Source organism: Echiichthys vipera (assembly GCF_963691815.1).
Source record: "Echiichthys vipera genome assembly, chromosome: 19".
In the NCBI taxonomy this organism is placed as follows: domain Eukaryota; kingdom Metazoa; phylum Chordata; class Actinopteri; order Perciformes; family Trachinidae; genus Echiichthys; species Echiichthys vipera.
The window spans coordinates 7,823,125-7,845,959 of record NC_139844.1 but is presented as its reverse complement, the minus strand read 5'-3'; the positions used below and the strand labels follow the sequence as shown (position 1 = coordinate 7,845,959).

The following is a 22,835-nucleotide window of genomic DNA, read 5'->3' as shown; positions in this document are numbered from 1 at the left end:
GTTTGAAAATGTCTTGACCAAGTGCCATGAATCCAACTTTGTTATAAGGTTGTCAAAAGTATTGATAATTAAGTACTTTTCAATATCATGTGTGTTTATGAAATCCACATTTGATAGTAATAGTAGCTATTCAGAGCAGTTATAACGATTTTGATTCCATATGTACTGGTGGTGATCGAGCACCCACACCCTTGAACTCATGTTCAACACCACTGATGTTATTGAGATTATGTAGGTTAAGTTGTTTTGTATTGTTTGTGTAATCTTCAATATAACCATAATAAAAATCCAATATGAAGGCACCAATCCATGTGTCAGACTCATGCTCTATCTGTTCCGCACTTTAACAAGACTCAGAAGTAGCTGAAGTCCTTCACTTGTAAGTGCAGACTTTGAGGTGTAGATCATCTCTCCTTACTTTTGATCGATCAATTTAGCCGAAATAGTGAACATTCTAGAATTACCACCTTGCAGTCATATGCCTCCACCAACCAGTCAAGTTGCAGTTTACATCCAAACTTGTTTCAAAATTCAAAATTAGTGCCACCAGTTCATCCAACCAAATGTCTCCCCTTCTGCTCCTGAGTTATGAACACAATGATGTCATTGTGAAGTTGACCCCTTGATATAAAATGTCACCACTTTGAAATTTTATTCTATTAATTTTTTTGTGTGAAATATCATAATTACCATAGGCATTCTTGAGTGATTGTTGTTTTGTGAAGCGACTTTCACCTTTGACCTCCAAAGTCTATTCAGTAGACATTTGTGCCACATTTGAAGACAATACCAATACAATACTGCTTTCCTAATATAGTGTTCATGCGAATGGGACAGGCGTGTGACCTTCCACCTTTGACCTCCATAATCTAAGCGGTCTATCCTTCCCTCCAAGGGTTCCTGAGAGATGGCATTCACAAGACTGGTCACTCATCTTCAACTGCTTGCCCCTATCGGGGTTGCGGGGGGCTGGAGCCAATCCTAGCTCGGGCATGAGGCGGGGTGCACCCTGGACAGGACACATAGACACAAACAGAGACAGACAACCATTCACACCTACGGGCAATCATCAATTAACCTAACACGTGCACGTCTTTGGATTGTGGGAGGAAACCGGAGAAACACACCCACGCAGACACAGGGATAACATGCAAACTCCACACAGAAGGGGCCCCAGCCGGGATTGAACCTCACAGCAAGAAGGTTTGCTGTGAGGCGATAGTGCTAACTACCACACCACTGTGCCACCCAAGACTGGATATATAAACAACCCAAAACATAATGACTATGGCCACAGCTTTCGCCGGCGTGGAGGCATAAAAGCCTAGAAATTCTTTAAATGTAAATGCCCGTGCATGGTAGCACACCGCTGGTGCTGATTACACTCAACAGTTCTTGTAATTTCCTACCATGAGGCAGACAGTATGATAATTATCACAATGATCACTTGAATAAGAAGTGTGACACTTTAGCTTGGTTGCGAATAACGTGCCCTGGTCTGCCACAAAATTTACTGGTGTTAAATCCCTGATACAAGGCTTTATGTTTAAGCATTCAATTTTTTTTAAACTTTTATTTATTCAGGGGGAGAACACTGAGAGCAATGCTCTCTTTTTCAGCAACACCCTGATCACATTTACACAGTTGCACATTCATACCTGGAAGCTGCCCAGTATAACCACAGTCTGCACTGCTGGCCACTGAGCAGCTCCACTGAGTTATTGGAGGTTATGGGCCTTGCTCAAGGACACCTCAGTGGTGGTATAATGAAAATAAAGGTGTTGCTTAATCACTCCCCCCCTATCAGATTTATCCTGTCGGACCCGGGGATTGAAATGGCAACCCTCCAGCTCTCTAACCTTTAGGCCACCACTCCTGTTTGCATCTGCTACTTGTTTTGATCTCTCTTGTATCTAAGTTCATTATATGAAACAAAAGGTTGCTGCAGGATGCTTCAGGTCATTTGAGATTAGAATTAACAAGTGATGCCAGAATGGTTGATTTCAACATACATGACACTTATTAACTTGGTTTTGTGAAAAGAGTAGAATCAAAGGTAAGGCTGGGTAAAAGGTGACAGAGAACAAAGTTAAAACCATACATAAAACTTTTATTATGATGATCTTTGCCACCAATCTATTTTAAGTATCGAAGTAAGCTATAAATCTGATCCAGTAACATGAATCATTTACCAGGTCTTGCAGGTCTTTTTAGGTAAAAGATACATCTGACGACAAGTGCGTGGTAATGGATAAATGGTTAAGACGCTGGAGCAGACTATACAATCAACCATGCCACTGTTTTCTTATCAGTGTAACTCACGTCATGCAGGTGTAACCTTTGCTCCACATGTTTGCAGTGTTACCAAATCTACATTCTATAAAATTTAAACCACAAAAGTTCACAATCAGCACATCTCATTCTTACTCCAAGCCTTAGAGTCCAAGATATTAGACATGTTTCCATGTACTGTGGCGAGTCTGAGCTGATCGCTGCGAGCCACCTGACCAGTACAAATATTCTGGCTAGTGGTGGGGCACGATTCAAAAAATTAACTGGAGGCTTTGTAATTAATTAATCGCGATTAATTGCATATCAATATTTGACACAAGTAGCAACCTTTATTTAATTTTAATGGATTTTGATATATGACTTAATATGTTATAAAAAATAGAACAGTACTTAGTACGGTATATTCAAGAAAAGTGGAAACCTAACATTGAAAATATATTTAGAATAATATCCTTGGCATAAAATAAACAGTTTAACATAGAGTGCTTTTTCTCCCATGTTTTCAAAAACACAGAAACAAAAATGATCCTTCAACTAATGACAGTCCCTCAGGAGCGATGTCTGCTAATGTTAGCTGCAACATGTTCAGCATTGGGGTGGAGCGGAGGCTGAACAGCTCCGATGGGAGACAAATTCTTTCTTGCACATTTTTTACACAGCCGTGCCCTTGTCCATGTTTCCACTTGGTTGTTTCTTAGAACTCAAATGTCACCCACTGAACCCAGCAACAACTTATCTCGCTTCTCATTGGTTTCATTTCTCTCGTGTTGCGTCCTGTGCGTCAGTATTACGGGCCGGGTGGGAACTCGTGCAATGAGCAACGTTCTGCACTGATTGCAAAAATAAATTGCGATTAATTGCATTATTTTTTTTTGTCACGTTATTTTTTCTGTAATAAATTAATCGTATTTAACGCGTTAAAGTCCCAGCCCTAATTCTGGCAGCACAGAAATAGATCCAGGTTTTAAGTTTCCATGATCCCTCTACACAACACAGCCAATGGATTGATTGTATTCCTAATGTCTTCTTTATCCATATTGAATTGAGTGTTTCTTATCATCAGACAAATTGATTCTTTTTGGTAAAGATGTTCTCTTTCCGGAGCTTATCTGACAGTTTCGGCTGTACTCTAGCCTTCCTCAGAGCTTCTGTTTTCTTTCGCTTATGATGTGTTTTTAAAAACACATATGACAAGCCCTCACACGATGCAATACCCCAGCTGGGCCATACATAATGGAATCGACAAGCCAAACAAAATGAGTGGAAGAAAAAAGACAAGATAACTAAACAAAAACGAGAAAGTGGAAATAAAAATTGGGACATAATAACACTACTGTACGTCAGAGGAACAACAGAATCCAATCAACGCGTCATGAAAAAATATCAAATAAACACAGTAATAAAACCATACAAAAAAGCTCAGACAAAATAACACAGAACAATGGACACCAGAAAAATGTGATGTCATCTATGAGATTCCATGAAAATCATTCAATAAAACATACATCGGAGAATCAGGAAGAACCTTTTAAATCACACGAATGTGAGGAGGAGACAGCAGGCAGGCTTACCAGAGCAGAGAAACACACAGCAGAACAAGAAAACAAAAAATCAGCCATAACAGACCATTGCAGAAGAAACCACTACATCACTGGGACAGGGGAAAAATCATCACATCAGAAACACACAAGTACAGATGATGGATAAAGGAGGCCATAGGAAAAAGGAGGCGAGAGGGCAACACCATCAACAGGGACAAGGGGACATACATGCTCCCACACTCCTGGGATACACATTCTCTCCCGGCGGCACCAGGGCGAGGAACGGGTACAACCGCGTTGGCGAACTTTATTAAGTTTCCCAGCCCGGTCAGCTGTTTTTGAATACACGCCATACCCGGAAGAAAACAAAAGCTCTGGGAGAGGCTGGAGTACAGCAGAAACTGTCAGCTAAGCTAAGGAAAGAGAACATCCATGCCAAAATTAATCATCTTTTCTGATTATAAGAAAAACTCAATTAAATACAGAGCCAATGGGTTGCTAGTGTCTGGCTAAGCAATCATCAACAGTTTGAGAAATTATTTAAAACCGACTGGGTCATTGAATCTGTCCAGGTTAAACTTTACCTCACTTGTCCCTTCTACCTCTGTACTGATTTAATTATTCTCTTTCTGGTCACATGTCAACATTAAGATATCCAAAACCAAACAGACCGGGTCAGAGTAATGTGTCCAGGTTAAACTTTACCTCACTTTCCCTTCTACCTTTGTACAGACTAAATTACTCTCTTTCTGGTCACATGTCAACTTTAAGATATGGCATTTAAGATAATAAAAATGTAAACCTATCTCGTTAATCTCAAACAACAAACAAAGCACTGTTCTGGAAGGTGCTGATAACGACAGAGGTTGACTGTTTTTTTGCTGGTGAACTTTTCCCTATCTGTTGGGCAGGTCTGTTTCCATTACTGGCAGTTACAAAAGCCATCCCTCCTTGACTAAACACTCAGAGCCGAAGGCAGCAGGACAGGAAACATATTTTGTCTGTACGCTGGAAAGGACATATTTTCTTTTGAAGTCATGGGGATATTAGATCTGATCTTAGATCAGTCCTTCAGCTCTATCTCCCTGTTGGGGGCTCTGGTGGTCCTGCTGCTTGTCTACCTCATAACCTCCTCCAGCTTCAGTTCCCAGGAGGACAGAAAAGGACCTCCAGGACCAAAACCACTTCCCCTGCTTGGGAACCTGCTGCAACTTGACCTCAAAAGACCCTACAACACATTACTGAAGGTGAGGCAGTGTCGTACATGTAGCTCTTAGTTTCTGCTTCTCTGGCAGCTCTCTTCCCTTGCTTTCTCATAAAACAATTTTGCATGACATTATGCCCGTGTCCATAGCTTTCCAAGGAATATGGATCAGTGTTCAGTGTGTACTTCGGGCCCCAAAAAGTGGTGGTCCTGGCTGGATACAAGACGGTGAAGGAGGCACTTGTTAATTATGCTGAAGAGTTTGGAGACAGAGCTCCAATGCAAATTGTGAATGACCATAATAAAGGACATGGTAAGGAAAGACTTTCCCAAATAACTATCATTTTCATGTTAACGGCCCATAATCAGCTAATTTGTTAACGTGTTTTGCCGAATTACATCATCTCAGGGGTTTTATGGTCCAATGGTGAATCATGGAAAGAGATGAGGCGCTTTGCTTTGACCAACCTCAGAGACTTTGGGATGGGCAAGAAGGTGTGTGAGGACAAACTCATTGAGGAATGTGAGCACCTCATTGAAGTGTTTAACAAATTCAAAGGTAGGTTTTTTTATTATAACCAACTGCATGATAAGCAACTTTTTGTCAAGCCTCATGATCTTGATTTTCTTCCGGTTTCAGGAGAAGCTTTTGATACGACCCAACCAATGAACTACGCAGTCTCGAATATCATCTGCTCCATTGTTTATGGCAGCAGGTTTGAATATGATGATCCAGAGTTTACATCCCTGGTAGATCGAACAAACAGAAACATTCAACTTGTGGGCTCCCCATCCATACAGGTGTCATTTTTGTTTATCAAGTTTGTTTCAGAATTGTGATTTTAATATATATATACACCCTTTTACAGTTTGTAAGCACACACAGTTTTATAACAGGAGTATAACAGAGTGCAAGAGCTTGTCAAGCTATGCAAAGACAGAATGTCAAATGCTTATTTATTGAGTTTTACAATAAGCATTACAAACACAAGCATTTCTTATCGTGTCCTCAGTCCAGTTGACCATGGAGTGACTGTGTTTACTAGTGACTCAGCGGAATGTCTTGGGGTTGCTAATGGTGACAGCAGCTGAATATGTAGGTGTCCTTGTAAAGGTGTAAAATTCATACTCACCTGTGTTTATTATCTACATAATCCATTGATGTGCTACTCCAGTTAAAGCTGAGGCCTAGTCCACACGAACACGGGTATTTTTGAAACCGAACTTTTATGGCCCTGCGACCCGGCCCCGGATAAGCGGTTGAAGATGATGATGATGATGATGTTGACTTTTATGGCCGCTGGTTAAAAAACCACACACCACCGGCGTGATATAAATATCTCCGTACACATGAAACCGCAAAATCCTCCTCAAACAATGTCATGCATATTCCAAAGCAGTAGATGCCGATAGCACTCCTAAAAGGAAGGCCATTTTAGCCATCCACAAGGCTGGAAAAATTCATACTGGAAAAACAGCGATGGCGAACCATGGCCGGGCAGATTCCTTTGTGTGGACTGACAGCAAAGTCTAGTAACTTCTTACTGTCACTCATGAATTTAGAATCAGCAAAATTCAGGAAAATGTGGTAGTTGTTGTATGAGGCACACAGAAAGTCCTGACAAGTTGGCACCAGTATTTTTGGCTCGGTCTTCCATAACAACCACTGGCAACTTACTGGGGTACTTACCTTTGGGGAAGCCACTTCACCCTGCGCACAGACCATAGCCCACTTACTGCACTGCTGTCCAATGGTCTGCTCGCCTCATGTGCTTTAACTACACTGTGGACTACAAACCAGGTCGTGATAACGTCATAGCAGACTGTTTGTCTCACATGCCCTCTTCTGGCTCACAAGAGCAGGATGAGGACATCATAGCAATTGTGTCTTTGGACCTTGCGGCTGTTACTACAGAGCAGCTGCATACTGCCTACCGAGATTGACCAGTACTGCGGCAGGTGATGGCTTATCAAAGAAATGGTTGGCCCCGTACAGCTAAAGGCCTTTCTACCCTTCTACCGTGCACAGACTGAGCTGGCTGAACTTAATGAGGTTTTGGTTAGAGGTACTCACAGAGTTGTGATTCCACAGACTCTTAAGCCACAACTCATACGGCTTGCCCACGACACTCACCAAGGCATGGTGAGGACAAAACAAAGACTTTGGGAGCTTTATTGGTGGCCTGGTGTGGACTCTGATGTTGAATCTGCCATTAAGTCATGCACCACCACCTGCTCCCAATCTGACAAAACTGCCATAACCAGAGCTGCCCCACAGCAACCGGTGCCCCTTCCCAGTGCAACCTGGGAAAAACTTGCCATGGATATTGTGGGCCCTTTCCATTCTGCTCAACCTGCTGACTGCCGTTCTGCCATCACATTGGTGGACTATTACATTAAATGACCTGAAGTGGCATTTACATCAGATCTTACGTCATTGCATTCTTGTCTGCTGTTTTCGGTCGTGAAGGCAACCCCCTTGTTTCGCTGAAAAGTAGTTTGCAGATTCTAGAGAATACTGAGATCTTCAGAAGCTAATTTCAGTGAGGAATTATTTTTAATGCATGCATTCCTATGCGTGTACCTGCATATATATATATATATATATATATATATATATATATATATATATATATATATCATGCCGGTAGGTGGCATTGTCACTCCTTGTAACTCATGCATTCTGAATATACAGTACGCTGCACTCCTGAGAAGTAACCAACATTCTTCTTAATTAGCTTGCCTGCTAGCTTCCTTTTCATTTTTTACAACACAACCAATTATTTTATGCTTAATGATTCTGCTACACGCCAACTCTGCCAGGTGATAAAACTGTTGCTGATACTCTGAGCGCTTATCCTGTCCGTCCGTATCATTCATGTCTCATCAGTGCATGTTACTAATTCAACTTCATATCTACCACCATAATTGTTATTGTCATTGTCATGTTCTATCACCTTGGCTGTGCCTGTTTCTTGCTGTTCTGCTGTATTAACTGCCATAACTTGTAAGTCATATTTACATTACTTTAACTATTATTATAGTTACTGTTACTTTTGTGGTTGCTTGCATCTCTGTTTCCTCTGTCTATCTGTCTGTCTTTTCTCTCTTTCTCTCTCCTTTTCTTCCTCCCCAACCGGTGCAGACAGATGTCCGTCCTCCACAGAGCTGGGTTGTCCGACGTTCCTGTCTGTTATAGTGAAGGTTTTCGTTGCCACCGTACTCTACGGGGGAATTGTTGGGTCTATGTAAATCATAAATAAGTCATAGAGTGTGGTCTATACCTACTCTGTAAAGTGTCCTGAGATAACTTTTGTTATGAATTGGTACTGTAAATAAAATTGAAATGAATTGAACAACTCCGTCAGCTGGTCACCTCTAGACTGCTCCACATGTCTCCATGGATACAACTTACTGTTTACCGTCGACACAATGTCGACAAGAGATTTCGGTTTTCCTGTCCACACAACACTGCTGAAACCGGACTTTTCTCAAAAGTTCACCCTAGACTCCGGTTAACAAAAACTGTGGTTTCAAAAGCTCATAACTGCGGTTACATGTGGATAAAAGGCCAAACCGTGTAGAGAAACACACAGTTTAAAAAATACCCATGTTCGTGTGGACGGCCCCTGAGACACTGAAACAATTGTGCTCTTGATGTCAAAATTTGCAATACAGATTCTGACAGCCCAACATGCAACACTCCTTTAATGCTGGTAACAATTTGAATCCAGTATTTAAAGCTTGCTAACGCCACCTCCATTGTTGTTTTGTGATGAGATCATCTGTAAAAAGTTCTATACAACTGAAGTGAAGACATAATGTAATTTACACTTGATGTTGTATTACATACATTATTATTATTATATACATGTATATATTTGTTAACAGGTGTATAACCTGTTCCCATGGATTGGTAAATTGCTCGCTTACAAGGAGGAAATCCGGATGATAACCATCGCCAACAGGAAGCAGAACTTGAAGCTGTTCACTCATTTGAAAGAGACCCTCAATCCACAGATGTGCAGAGGATTTGTGGACGCCTTTCTGGTCCGAAAGCAAAATCTGGAGGTTGACACCTATAAGAATTTCTATTATGCCCCTTGCTAATAAGCATGGATGGATTACTGAACATGTCCACCAGGCTCAGGCCCAGGGGCCCATAAATTAAGGGGCCGTGGCTCATAAAATGTTGTTAAAAAAAACAAAAACAAAGAGACAAAAAATTACTATAGAGATGCAAAACGACAATGAAGAGATGCTAAATGGCTGAACATAGACATAATCACATAGAGGCAAAAATATGGAAAAAGACACACAAAATGATTAAAACAGATAAAAGGACAGCGGAGAGAAAAAAAATATAGAAACATAAAATTACCTACAAAAATTTAGCATCTGGGGGTAATATTTTCTAATATTTTGTTTTTCCCAGGGTAGAGAGCGGATATCTGCGCCAAGACTTACTCTTGAGATCACCGGTCATTGTCTAGGGTCAAATTAACGGCTTGAGTTGCAAGAATGGAGTTGTCTCGATATATCTCCATAAACAGATATTATTAATATAATATAATTACAAAAAGCTTATGGAAAGCTAAATCGTTGTCATACAATAGACCATAGGTTCCGGGATTGCCTGAGGGCCATTGGTTCCACCTCCTTTGCTCTACACATAGACTGTGTACCTGCATGCAAACAAAAAATGTTCAAACATGATTGGTAATTACAACTCGGACTATAAACGGAAACTAGACCTCTTCAGCGACCCAAATTTTGTTTCTTTAGATATTATGTTTGAACAAAAAAGAAAAAAAAACTGTCATGTCTTTCCAATTGACACACGACACAAGGCATCAGGTGTCCAATCCTTTATCCAGTGAGTCCTGCCATGTCTCTGTTGGTTAACTCTTTTCCCAGGCCAACAGTCCAGTTATCAGTGACAAAGAAACAAACACAATCCACTCCACCGTCTCTAGTACCTCAACCAAAACAACAACAACAACAACAAAATCCCTCATATTGTACATATCAAAGTTTTGGAACTGCACTGACTCATCTTTAAATGCAGGAATCTGGGATTACCAACAGTCACTTCCACGATAACAACCTCATGCTGACAGTCCTTAATCTGTTTGCTGCTGGCACTGACACAACAGCAACTACACTGAGATGGGGGTTTCTGTTTATGGCCAAGTATCCAAAAATACAAGGTAAGGAACTTAGTATAACCACAATTTCCATACAAAAACATTCCAAGTAACAATATATGTGCTCTACCGACACAAAAATCATCTTCATGAAAACAATAACTTTTAATCCCCCAGACCAGGTCCAGGAGGAGCTGAGCAGGGTGATAGGAAGTCGTCAAGTGCTGGTTGAGGACAGGAAGAACCTGCCCTTCACCGACGCTGTCATCCATGAGACACAGAGACTGGCCAACATCGTCCCCATGGCACTTCCTCACAAAATGAGCCGAGACATCACCTTCCAGGGTCACTTCATTGAGAAGGTCAGACTGAAAAGGACCAAGTATTGAGGATCCAATCTGACTTGAAGGAATTAATTTAATAGATGGAAAGTTGAGAAATCAATAGATAAAATTACATATTGAAAAAATGATATTGACCTATGGTGACAGTACACTGACAGTAAGTTGTTTTACTGTTGGTCTTAATTCTCTCAACTTTTCTTTTCATATTCTGTGTATGCACATGACCCTGTAGTCTCATGCCCTTTTATGGGAGTTGGCTGGGTGTTAACATATGCTAATAAGGATCATAAGGCACACAATTTCCGAGGTTAATGGGATTTATCAGTATGGGCTTTCTTAGGAAGACTTTAAAAATGTAGGAAAATACAGGGGACTATACTAATTAATATTTTCTAATGACTGTATTGTCCGCAGGGGACCACAGTATACCCTCTCTTGACCTCTGTCCTGTATGATGAGAGTGAGTGGGAGAACCCACACAGCTTTTATCCTGCTCACTTCCTGGACAAAGATGGGAAGTTTGTCAAGAGAGAAGCCTTCATGCCTTTTTCTGCAGGTTGGTAATTTTAGCCATCACCTCTTGTTGTTCAGTTACTTGTAGCTGAGATGAACATTTTTCTTCACTCTCTCTCTCTCTCTCTCTCTTTCCATCTTGCAGGTCGCAGAGCTTGTCTCGGAGAGAGTCTAGCTAGGATGGAGCTCTTCATGTTCTTCACTACTCTCCTGCAGCACTTTCGTTTCACTCCTCCACCTGGAGTTTCAGAGGATGAACTGGATCTGACTCCACGTGTGGGCTTAACCCTCAACCCATCAAACCATAAACTGTGTGCTGTTTCCTGTATGTGAGCAGGGCCTTAAAAGGTTGCATGGACCACTTTCATGACTTCAACTCAGTCCAAGAGAGTTATCATCATTTGTACAGTTATATTCCATGTAGTGCAACAGCTCTGAATATTTACAGAATCAGTAATGTAATTCAGACTATTTTCACTTCCTCATCATAAACTTGTAAATGCAGTTCAGAGGAAGTACATGGTATTCTCCACATCCGATGGAAAAACTGAAAATCAAACCAAGCCTTCTATACAGAATTAAGGTTGTCTGTCTTTTAAAAACCGTAATAATATGGTCTCTTATAAAGTGTGTGCTGAGTCCCGCACATGACTTGCACATTTAAGGAGTAGTTTAACAGTAGCAAAAGTGTTCAACGGCACTGATGTGATTAAGAAAATGTATGTTGAATGTCTGCTGTAGAAGCGCTACAGTGCTACGGAAGTTCAGAATTAACTACTTACTATGTATGCCTGCAGAGAACAATCATCATCTTTAAACTTATTATATATTATATATATTACAAAAGGGCCCTGGCAGGTATGGGTAAGGGAGGAAAAAAACTTCTGTTGATCCATTTTTCTAAGTCTGATCTAAGTATAAAATAGTTTGCCAGGATTACCTTAATATGTTACTGGTTTTTCACCTGTGGTCAGTGAATTGTTTCTTTTATCAGGATTGTTTTTGTGTTTGTTTGTTGTTGTACTAATTTCAGCCACAAGAAGCTGAAGTGCACCACTACCCCATGTTCTAGTGCTGATTGAAATACAACTTAGCCAAAAGAAAAACTTGACAGTGATGCTTGTAACTTGCTAACACATAATATATGTACCTTGGGGTTTTGAGTGTAGAGAGAGAGAAAAAAATCACCTGCCAAAACTTTTTTCCCCTGTAATTTAGAAAAAAAACCTTTTTTAACCTTTTTCGATCCTTAAGTTGAAGCAAGAATTTGTTTTCTCACTTGCCTCTCAGTGATTCCTTAAAAATGGCTTCCTTGTAACTTGAGATGCAAAATGAATATGTAATATTTTGACATTAGCATTAAACAAGACCTTAAGATATTGGCCTGGCAGTTGCTCTCTTTTCAGCCTGAGGTTTTCCAGTCGCACAGCTTTAGGGATTCCTTGTCTTCTTGTTCAGTGAGCTTTTGAACATTTACAGTCACATGTGACTCATTACATAGATTACAATGTTGTTTTAGATAATAACTGCTGATATAAAAGGCAGACAAGGGCCCTGCAATTGACAAAAAAATGGACGTTGAGAATATAAAAATGACTGAAGGCAAATCCCATCTATTTAAGACAGAATCCTCAATATTATTTAAAAATTGTTTTTGTTTTATTGTGCATGTGATCAGATCGGATTTGTGTCCAGACATCGCAAACCTATGCGCATGGGTTGTCGTAGTAACGACGTAGGTGTTGGTAACCATGTAGCTATGCTGGTGGTCTGATACGGCTTTTGCAGAAGCTAGCTACCTAGCCAGCGGGCCGCTAAATGAGTAAAATGTAACCACTTAATGTTTCATCCGTCATAGCACTAAAAAAGCACATCACTGTGGTAGATGAGTGACAACTGTGTTTGGCTCTTTTTCTGTAAAGTTAACCAGTGTGTAATAAAAGCATGGCAGAATTAGTAAAGTAGCTAACTGCTTACTGCCAGAAAATTAGCCGAACAACTGGGTCTACAGTCGCTCATTCTTCGCCACAAAGAGACATCTTCTCCGGATAGCCTGACTGCCTGTTATGTTTGTTTTTAAATGAACCTGTCATTGTGTGTTCGTCCGTGGGGTTGGAGGAGAGATACTGGAGTACGCCATAAACACACAGAGCAGTGCCGCACACCACACTAATCACATTTTTCCTTTTTTTGGGAGAAGTGTTCAGGGGAGGCTGGCCCATAGTGGGCGATACTGCACCGCCCTCCTTTAGCCACATGAAAAAAAAATATATATTTTTTGCGAGTCGAAGTCCTAATGATAGACTGTATGAAGGTCTTAATATTAATGTCCAATCAGCAGCCTGAATATCACACGCCAACCATTTCAATCAGAGTAAAAATCCTCCCTGCCACTCTAATGGATTTACATGTTGAGATTGTTTTTTTCAAATTTTGGACCCTACAATGCTTTTTTATGGGCTCAGGGAGGGCATACGCAGTGATAACTAATTGATGATGACATTCATTGACAACTTTTTTTTGTAATGGAATTGAATTGATTAGTTGATGCAGTCTGTTATGTGCTGCACCTTTCTGTTCTTCTCTTCTATCTCTCTTCCTCAAACGACTCTCAGGTGTCTTGATGAAGTGGTTACAAGCAGCAGTCTGGAGTGCGTGCAGCCCCTTCTTCCTGCAGACCTGGTGACAGCCTGGCCGGAGGGCTTCAAGATCGGTCCCGTAGTTATCTTTAGTTGAAGGCTGGCATGCTTGTTTTTTTTTTCGTGTTTTCTTTCTTTACTTAGTTGAGTTGGGGATCTTTAGTTTAGGGGAGGACCATTTGGATCCGACGGTCCACTGTGTGGCTGGTCCAGACTTCCTCCACCTTTTTTTTGGTTTTGCCAGTTCTCCTCTTTATCTTAATTTTGGGGTGGCTGTATTAATAAAATTTGTTTTTTAATTGTTTCAACGTCCATCCTGGTACTGTTTATTTCTTTATATCGTTATTGTCATTTGTTATACGAGTCAATCTTTTTACGGTGGCTGTAACACAACCCTAATATTTATTTGAAATTCATTTTAATGTTTTATGTTTTCATGATCCAACTGAATCGTTTTTTTTATGGTTTTATCTTCTCTTTTTCTGGAACGAACTTTGTAACCTTGTTTATCAAAGTGCTAGGTAAATAAAGTGGAGGAGAGGGCCAGCTGATGGGGAGAGATGTAGTCTGTCTGTCTGTCAGTCTGTCTGTGCTGTCCTTTGCTGTTATTCAAACATTCCTCTGTGATCGTCCCTCCTTTGGGTTGTGTCTTCTCCCCTTGAAGCCATAAAAGACTCACAAAGCTAAAGTCTCCAGATGAAACCCATTTTCTCAGTGCTATCACAACTTTAGCACACTTTTTTTTTAGAGTCATGGGAATATTAGATCTGTTTCTCCAGTCCTCCAGCTCTATCTCCCTGTTGGGGGCTCTGGTGGTCCTGCTACTCGTCTACCTCGTCTTCTCCTTCAGCTTCAGTTCCCAGGAGGACAGAAAGGGACCTCCAGGACCAAAACCGCTTCCTGTACTCGGTAACCTGTTGCAACTGGACCTCAAGAGGCCGTACAACACGTTAGTGAAGGTGAGGAAATAACGGGGATAAAGTAATTTTCTTTTAGGGTGATTGGTTGAGTGCATTCTCAAGGCAGCAACACTGTTACATTTATTCTTATATCCCATTGTCTGCTTTCTCATGACAACATCCTCATGTTCTTAGCTTAGCAAGAAATATGGATCAGTGTTCACCATCTATTTGGGACCCAAAAAAGTGGTGGTCCTGGCTGGATACAAGACGGTGAAGGAGGCACTTGTTAACTACGCTGAAGAGTTTGGTGAAAGAGATCCACTGAGAATAACACACGAAACTAATCAAGGAAACGGTGAGAAAAGAATCTAGAATAATATCTATTGTCATTGGACAACAGACCTGAATGTAGTGCTTTCAGTGCAACACATCAGTTAAAGTGCAAAGCAGATGAATAAATACATATGTAGGAGCCTCAAAAGTAACTATAATAATACATAAGAGGTAGTTTTTGTAAAAACCCAGGTATACCACAAAAACAATACATTCACTGCACGATTCTTCCTTAAAACTTAAAACTCAAGTAGCGTTAGGTGTAGCTATGGCTTTTGGATTAAAAATGGTTTTGGAGTCTGTTTGTTCTTGTTTTAAATATCCTGAAACAAGATGGATCTTGTAGTATGCTCTGGGCTTTTTTGATGGCAGCAGCAACTGTAAATATCAAAAGGAAAAAGTTTAAAGCAAATATTTATTATTCCTCAACCATTCCTTTTTTTAACATGTTTCATCCCAGGAGTTTTATGGTCCAATGGTGAATCATGGAAAGAGATGAGGCGCTTTTCTTTGACCAACCTGAGAGACTTTGGGATGGGCAAGAAGGCCTGTGAGGACAAGATCATTGAGGAATGTGAGCACCTCATTGAAGTGTTTAACAAATTCAAAGGTAAGTATCTTACAGTGTTGATTTCATTAACCATGCAATGGCAAAATATTTCTGTCAATCTTTTTTACCAAGACTAAGACAAGACAGTGACAAGACTCACGCTGTGAAGAAATCAACACGCAATGACGTAGGCAAAAAAAACCCACAAGAAAAAACACACGTAGTTTAAAAATAAAAACTCTTTGTTTTGTTTTGTTTCCCTTTCAGGAGAAGCTTTTGATACGACCCAACCAATGAACTACGCAGTCTCGAATATCATCTGCTCCATTGTTTATGGCAGCAGATTTGAATATGATGATCCCGACTTTACATCCCGGGTAGATCAAACAAACAGACACATTCAACTTGTGGGCTCCCCATCCATACAGGTGTCATTTTTGGTTTATCAAGTTTAGAATTTCAGCATTGTGATTTTAATATACATAATACCACTGATCGTCTGATAGAAGACTTTGCTTCCCTGCTAAAAACTTGATGTTGTATTACTTACTTATATATATATATTTGTTAACAGGTGTATAACCTGTTCCCATGGATTGGTAAATTGCTCGCTTACAAGGAGGAAATCCGGATGATAACCATCGCCAACAGGAAGCAGAACTTGAAGCTGTTGACTCATTTGAAAGAGACCCTCAATCCACAGATGTGCAGAGGCCTTGTGGACGCCTTTCTGGTCCGAAAGCAAAAACTGGAGGTTGGGAAATGTATATCCTCACCTATAAGAATGGCTATTATGCCCCTTGCTAATAAGCATGGATGGATTACTGAACAGGCCTACCGGGCTCAGGCCCAGGGGCCCATAAAGTCAGGGGCTCTGACTCATAAAATGGTGCTGAAAAAGGGAGAGAGAAAAAAAATTACTATAGGGGTGCAAAACGACAATGAAGAGATGCTAAATGACTGAAAATAGACACGTGATGACCATATAAAGGCAAAAAAATAAGGACAAAGGCAGAAAAAATGATTCAAAATAAATGTAAAATGACCACAAAGAGAAACCAAATGACAACATAGAAACGTCAAATGTCTAAAATTAGACGTAAAACCATCACAAAAAGATAGAAAATGTCTAAAAATAAATGCAAAACAATTCCAAAGACATACAAAACAGCTGAAACAGTCCAGTATTCTGAAACCTCAATAGTCTTAAAAATGTCCCATTGGACTGAAAGCCCATTTGTCGGTTATCGCCAAAACAAAGTCCATTGCTCTGAAAATACACACTGTCCTTGCAGAAAGATTCACGGCCCTGCCTCCTGATGTTGAACTACACCACAAGTATCAAACTTTAGACCTCTTGACAAACAATCACTCATGTGCCTCGATGGTAAATACGTTTGTAGCATGTTTTTCCTTGGAGATTTTTGCACGAATTGCATTGCGTGATTTCATACAAATTCAATGCAAAGACACTCGCTACCTGTTCACACTCCATACTTGGTTAGTCTAAGCCAGGTTAAGTCAAAAAAAAATGCATTTATGTCATTTTAAATGTCTTTGAACAACCTTTGTCAGAACCAATGTTTGTTCCTGTTAGAATGTATCAGCAGGTGGTGAGGCAGCAGCAGAGAGGTGGTTAGGTCCTAACCTGTTGATATAGTCGAACAAGAGCACACACACTCAGGAACACTCTGTTACATTTGTAGCACTGAGGTCAGTAAGGCAAACCTGCTCGGGACAGTTGGTTCTGGCAAAGTTGAAGTGTTCAAAGTTCACATTCAGAGCAATCAGATCGTAGAAATATCACATGATTGCACATGCAATATAAATATGTGCATTTAGTCAAAAGACAATAAGAGCATAAATGCCTGTTATGTATGTGATAATGATATTTAAACATGATTAGGTGCAATTGGAGAATATCTCTACAGGATTTTCTCTAAGGATGGGAATGTTTTTATTTGAGATTGTCTTGTCATTCATTTACTTTTTCTGTTTATCTCCAGTACGCTGAAATTAATGAATTGTACTTGCTCTCAGCTAGCCCAGCACGTTCAAGTGGAAAACAGTTTTCATTGTTAGTTAAGTCAGTCAGGCATTTTAGAAGTGAGACAGTGCAAGTCAATCATTTCCTGTATCTCTATCCCATGGGTTTCGTCAAGGCAACAAACTCTTGTGAGATCTTGCAACACAGCTACGCGAACATCAACGAACACTTGCAAAGAATAAAAATAGATCATTTAGAGCTAAAGTGCAGATTTTTTTTCCCCTTGCGACCCACTCCAGCGACACTGCAACCTTAAAATACCAACAATAATTAGATTTACAACATTATTAAAGTTTTGGATTAGATTTGTGTGAATAACTGTACTGATTCATCTTCACCTGCAGGAATCTGGGATTACCAACAGTCACTTCCACATTAACAACCTTATACAAACAGTCAATAGTCTTTTTGGTGCTGGCACTGACACGACATCATGTACGATGAGATGGGGACTTCTGTTTATGGCCAAGTATGCAAACATACAAGGTAAGGAATTTAAAAAACCCACAATTGTTCCGTACAACAACAATGTATGTGATTTATCAAAACAAATAGAAACAAACACTTCTCCTGTCCCAGACCAAGTCCAGGAGGAGCTGAGCAGGGTCATAGGAAGTCGTCAAGTGCTGGTTGAGGACAGGAAGAACCTGCCCTTCACCGACGCTGTCATCCATGAGACACAGAGACTGGCCAACGTCGTCCCCATGGCACTTCCTCACAAAATGAGCCGAGACATCACCTTCCAGGGTCACTTCATTGAGAAGGTCAGACTGAAAAGGACCTAGGGCTCGATCTTACACCCGGCGCAAACCTCTGCTTGTTACACACACATACACACACACACACACACGCACACACGGACGCACAGCAGTTCTCCTCCTCAATTAAATGCATTTGCTAATATTGTCCTGAACATAACTGGAAAACACAGAGAAGTGAGACCAAAATGAAGACAAATGCTTTCACTGCATGGGCAGATCTGTTTCCACAGCAGAAAACCGCTCTGACCTCAGTGGTTAGAGCAGACGCCCCATATACAGAGGCTAAAAGTCCTCGCCACAGCCTGGGTACGACTCCAACCTGCAGCCCTTTACTGAACGTGGTCCCCTTTCCCTGCCGTTTTACAATGGACCCAACCTGGTTAGGAAATGAAAATGTTAAAGAAATAACCTAACCTCTGGTGACGCTAAAAGTTAAAATAAATAATGTGAAATTAGTTTATGTATTTAAATTACTTCATTATTCCATTTTAATTAATTAGAGGGAGTGAATATCAGGGGTTAGATGTATGAACTTACCTTTTCCCACACGCTGGTATTTATACTGTAGTTGAATAAGTGGACGTCAAACTGACTTCAGAGCAGGAGTATGGTTTTATCTGAAATATCTGCAGGGGGACTGATAAAGAAGGGATTAAATATAAATTGGGAGTGGTAAGAACATTTACCAATTCCACTGGTTGTGATTATTTGGAGTCTGTTTCAACATGAGTGATATGAATGAGTCATTGATCATCCTTTTGATGTTTAATAATGAAATAATAATAACAATGAGAAGAAGAAGAGATTTTACCGTGATGATGGTTTGCAGAAAGATGTGATGACATAGTGGCACAAACACAACAAATGCAGCAGCTCTGTTGTAGAACTTCGCCGGCAGTTGGTGAGATTTCTCTTCTTTGCTGTTCCTCTCATCAACAGGTCTAATGAGCAGCGGCGAGGGCGCAACTGTCAATGTGCAAACGGATGTTTGAGGGCGTTTCTTCATCCAGTCATAGATACCTGTGGTTGTGGAAATGAGGCCTGTGCACGTGCACTTTATTCCACAACGATTGAGATTCATAAACACGTGTGTGTGTGTGTGTGTGTGTGTGTGTGTGTGTGTGTGTGTGTGTGTGTGTGTGTGTGTGTGTGTGTGTGTGTGTGTGTGTGTGTGTGTGTGTGTGTGTGTGTGTGTGTGTGTGTGTGTGTGTGTGTGTGTGTGTGTGTGTGTGTGTGTGTGTGTGTGTGTGAATCGGATGAAAACAACAGATTTCGGTCTCATTTTATGAATCGGGGCGTCTTCCGACAATATTAAAGTGTAGATGTCTTTTCACACAAATCTTTCAGAATGACACTTATTTATGCAGAGTTCGAGCCGTCCAGCCCGCTGTGGTGATGAAAACTACTTCAAACCTTTTCTTTTTCTACAACACCTTTCTGTGCTCTGTGATTTATTTCTTTATGTTGTTTGAAAATAATACTATTGCTTAGCTTAGAATTTAGAAATGTGTTCAATGACTGTATTGTCCACAGGGGACCACAGTGTACCCTCTCTTGACCTCTGTCCTGTATGATGAGAGTGAGTGGGAGAACCCACACAGCTTTTATCCTGCTCACTTCCTGGACAAAGATGGGAAGTTTGTCAAGCGAGAAGCCTTCATGCCTTTTTCTGCAGGTTGGTAATTTTAGCCATCACGTCTTGTTGTTCAGTTACTTGCAGCTGAGATGAACATTTTCCTTCTCTCCCTTGAAGGTCACAGGAGTTGTATTGGAGAAGGTCTGGCCAGGATGGAGCTCTTCATCTTCTTCAGCACCCTCCTGCAGCACTTTCGTTTCACTCCTCCACCTGGAGTTTCAGAGGATGAACTGAATCTGACTCCAAATGTGGGTTTCACCCTCAGCCCTACACCCCATAAACTGTGTGCTGTTTCCTGTATGTGAGCGGCTGTAAAAACACTGTTCACTCAGGTTTTATTTCTGCACTGGATTGCAGATATATTCTGTGACAAACTTAGCTCAGATACATGTCACTATAGTCAGTGTCAGACATTTTAGAGGCAGAACACAAGAAAAACACTTTTCAGCTCTTTACCTTCATAAACAGATCATATGCCTCCCACCGCTGCTGAAAGCTCCTGTTTTCCATCTTTCTTTTGGCCATTTTTGGGGAGGGGTGGATTAAGTTTGTCTGAAGAGACTGGTAGCATGGATGCTCATGTTTGTCAACAGAAAAGTAGACGTGTTTGTGCTTTAAACTCACGGGCCAGCTCTCCGAGATCCTTGATATGATCTTGCAAATAGAATTACAATGAGGGCCAGATTTGGCCCACGGGCCTTAGTTTGACACCCCTGACGTATGTGCTTACTTTAAAACTAGTTTCACGTCCAATACACCTTATAAATGGAATTAAATGCAAACTAAATGATTCCATCCGCTTTGGATATTTTAAAGATGAACTACTACTTTACCTTAACTATTCCTTTAACGTCTGCTCTCTTTTTTTCTGGTCCTATTAAAAACATCAACATGAGCAAGATATGACTGTGTGTGAACTGATCTTTCAATGATGCAATTTAAAATTAAAAGGGACCTAAAAGCCAGTGATTTTAAATGGGGTTCATTTTAAGTCAATATTATTTTACCAACAGTGATTTATTTTTGCCACTCCATGATTCTTCTGCTTCTGGCCAAGTATCCAAACACACAGGGTGAGCAGCAGAGATGTTCACAGCTCCCACACATGCAAGAAAGCCCAGACTGATATTAACAGAGCCTGAACCTGTTTAATACAGGAGCGTATCTATGTCCTTCCCCCGAACATCGGACCTTGTCCCCGCAGTTGACAGAAAGGGTCCTGTGTTCCGGTCAGTTATTTTTTCCACAATCAGTGGCGTATTCCCCGGCAAATAGGCCTATATAGACCCTAGCACTAACCCTGGCCCTCACCGTAACCCTTACGCCTTACTCTTACCTCTAGCCCTAACAAAATGCCATCGGGGAACATCGACCCTTTTGGGGAAAAAGGGTCCGATGTTCCCCGAGCGGTGAACATAGACTTTAATAATAGAAACACGTTCATTTATAATCAGACAAACAGGAGGAAGAAAAACTGCGTCAGAGCGCATATCCCACCGTGGCACAAACATTTTCCAACTAAAGTAATAGAACAGACGCTAATTTATTACACAACACCATAACACACAAGCACCACTGCCAGCTCTGATAGTTCTGCATGAACTCTCCGTGAAGTCTGCAGGAGCTTTTTTTTAAACTTTTGCATTAAGCAACTTTTCTTTTTGACATTATTACTATTTACTAAAGCTACCTTCTGAGAGTCTTAACCCTTGACCTCGCGGGTCATCCTTAATCTTGCAGTCGTGAGCGAGATTTGCCCTCTGATTGTCTTCCACAACATGCTCCTGAATCCTTGATTAAAGTTTCATATTTTTTAGTATTATTCACGCACTAGAAAATGCGTGCAAACCTCAGTAGACTCACCATTGACCATGTTTATAAAGATTTTGCATTAATGTGAAAAAAGTACTCTATTAGAAATGTTTAATGGCACAATGCAAACGTAAAATGTAAATGTAAATTTAGCAGTAAAGAAAAGAAATGTGTTTTTCCTCTGAGGTTGAACATTATACAAATTTAATTTCTAAATCAAATAACAGTCTTTGAAAACATTATTTATGTTACTAATATCTGTTTTATATACTGATTTGTAAAATTTTCTATGATACTCTGTATAATATCTACTTTTTCTTTTGCAATCAAGAATATAAAAGACTGCTATTAAAGTTTCCCCCACGGACAATCACAGATGTAAACACAAATGCAAACCAAATATTGTATTTTTTCTTTACACTTTAGACAAAGAGAGATGTACTCCAAGTCAAGTAGTTTACAAATGAAAGTATCTCCACCCTAACTAACATAATAGTAGAAAACAATAATAACTGTTTCATTTGGGCTCTCATCCTTATGCTGCAAACATCTAAGGCCAAACTCATACGAAGAAGAAAGGACATTCAAAACCATTCATTTAACCATGAAAATAAACAGCCAGATGCGTAAAAATGTTCTTTAGATAGGTGAACTATCACAGTTAATGTTTAGCTACATTCATTTTTTTTGTCAAAAGTTAATCTATTGCCACATTGGGACACAGTATTGAACAGAGGCTGTCTTGATTTTGATGCATTCAAGGACATTTCACATTATCAGATTTTCCAGCAACAAGGAGATTCAACACAGCCACTGTTCTCAGTTGCGTTGCCAAATGTGTTAATGCTTTGCCCAAACATAAATCAATGATTGAAAGATGAAGGCAATCTAATGCTCACTATTATGTACGGGCAGTTAATTTGTAATGCAGTAGAAGAATGAAAATCATGTACTGTAGCTGTGAGTCACTCTTAACACTGGTGAATATTTGGGAAAAACCATTGAAAATGATGTTATGTGAGAGCAGATTCAGAAAAGAAGGTGAAAGACTGATGAGCTCAGGCTGGAGTCTCAAAGATGAGGCACGAAGAAATACACTTTATTTTTTATTACT

General features: G+C 40.3%; 1 protein-coding gene across 1 annotated transcript; it reads left to right on the top strand.

The window, feature by feature from the left end:
* Positions 1-4,870: 4,870 nt before the first annotated feature.
* LOC310962163 (uncharacterized protein) lies at positions 4,871-20,214 on the top strand (the record flags this gene model as incomplete). The annotated part of the gene is made up of 18 exons (XM_083934545.1): positions 4,871-5,080; positions 5,188-5,350; positions 5,447-5,596; positions 5,678-5,838; positions 8,929-9,108; positions 10,106-10,247; positions 10,362-10,546; positions 10,943-11,084; positions 11,187-11,370; positions 14,429-14,639; positions 14,775-14,937; positions 15,376-15,525; positions 15,733-15,893; positions 16,040-16,219; positions 17,857-17,998; positions 18,092-18,276; positions 19,807-19,952; positions 20,034-20,214. 18 exons carry the CDS (start codon positions 4,871-4,873, stop codon positions 20,212-20,214), a joined length of 3,036 nt encoding a protein of 1,011 aa, XP_083790671.1.
* Positions 20,215-22,835: the final 2,621 nt, after the last annotated feature.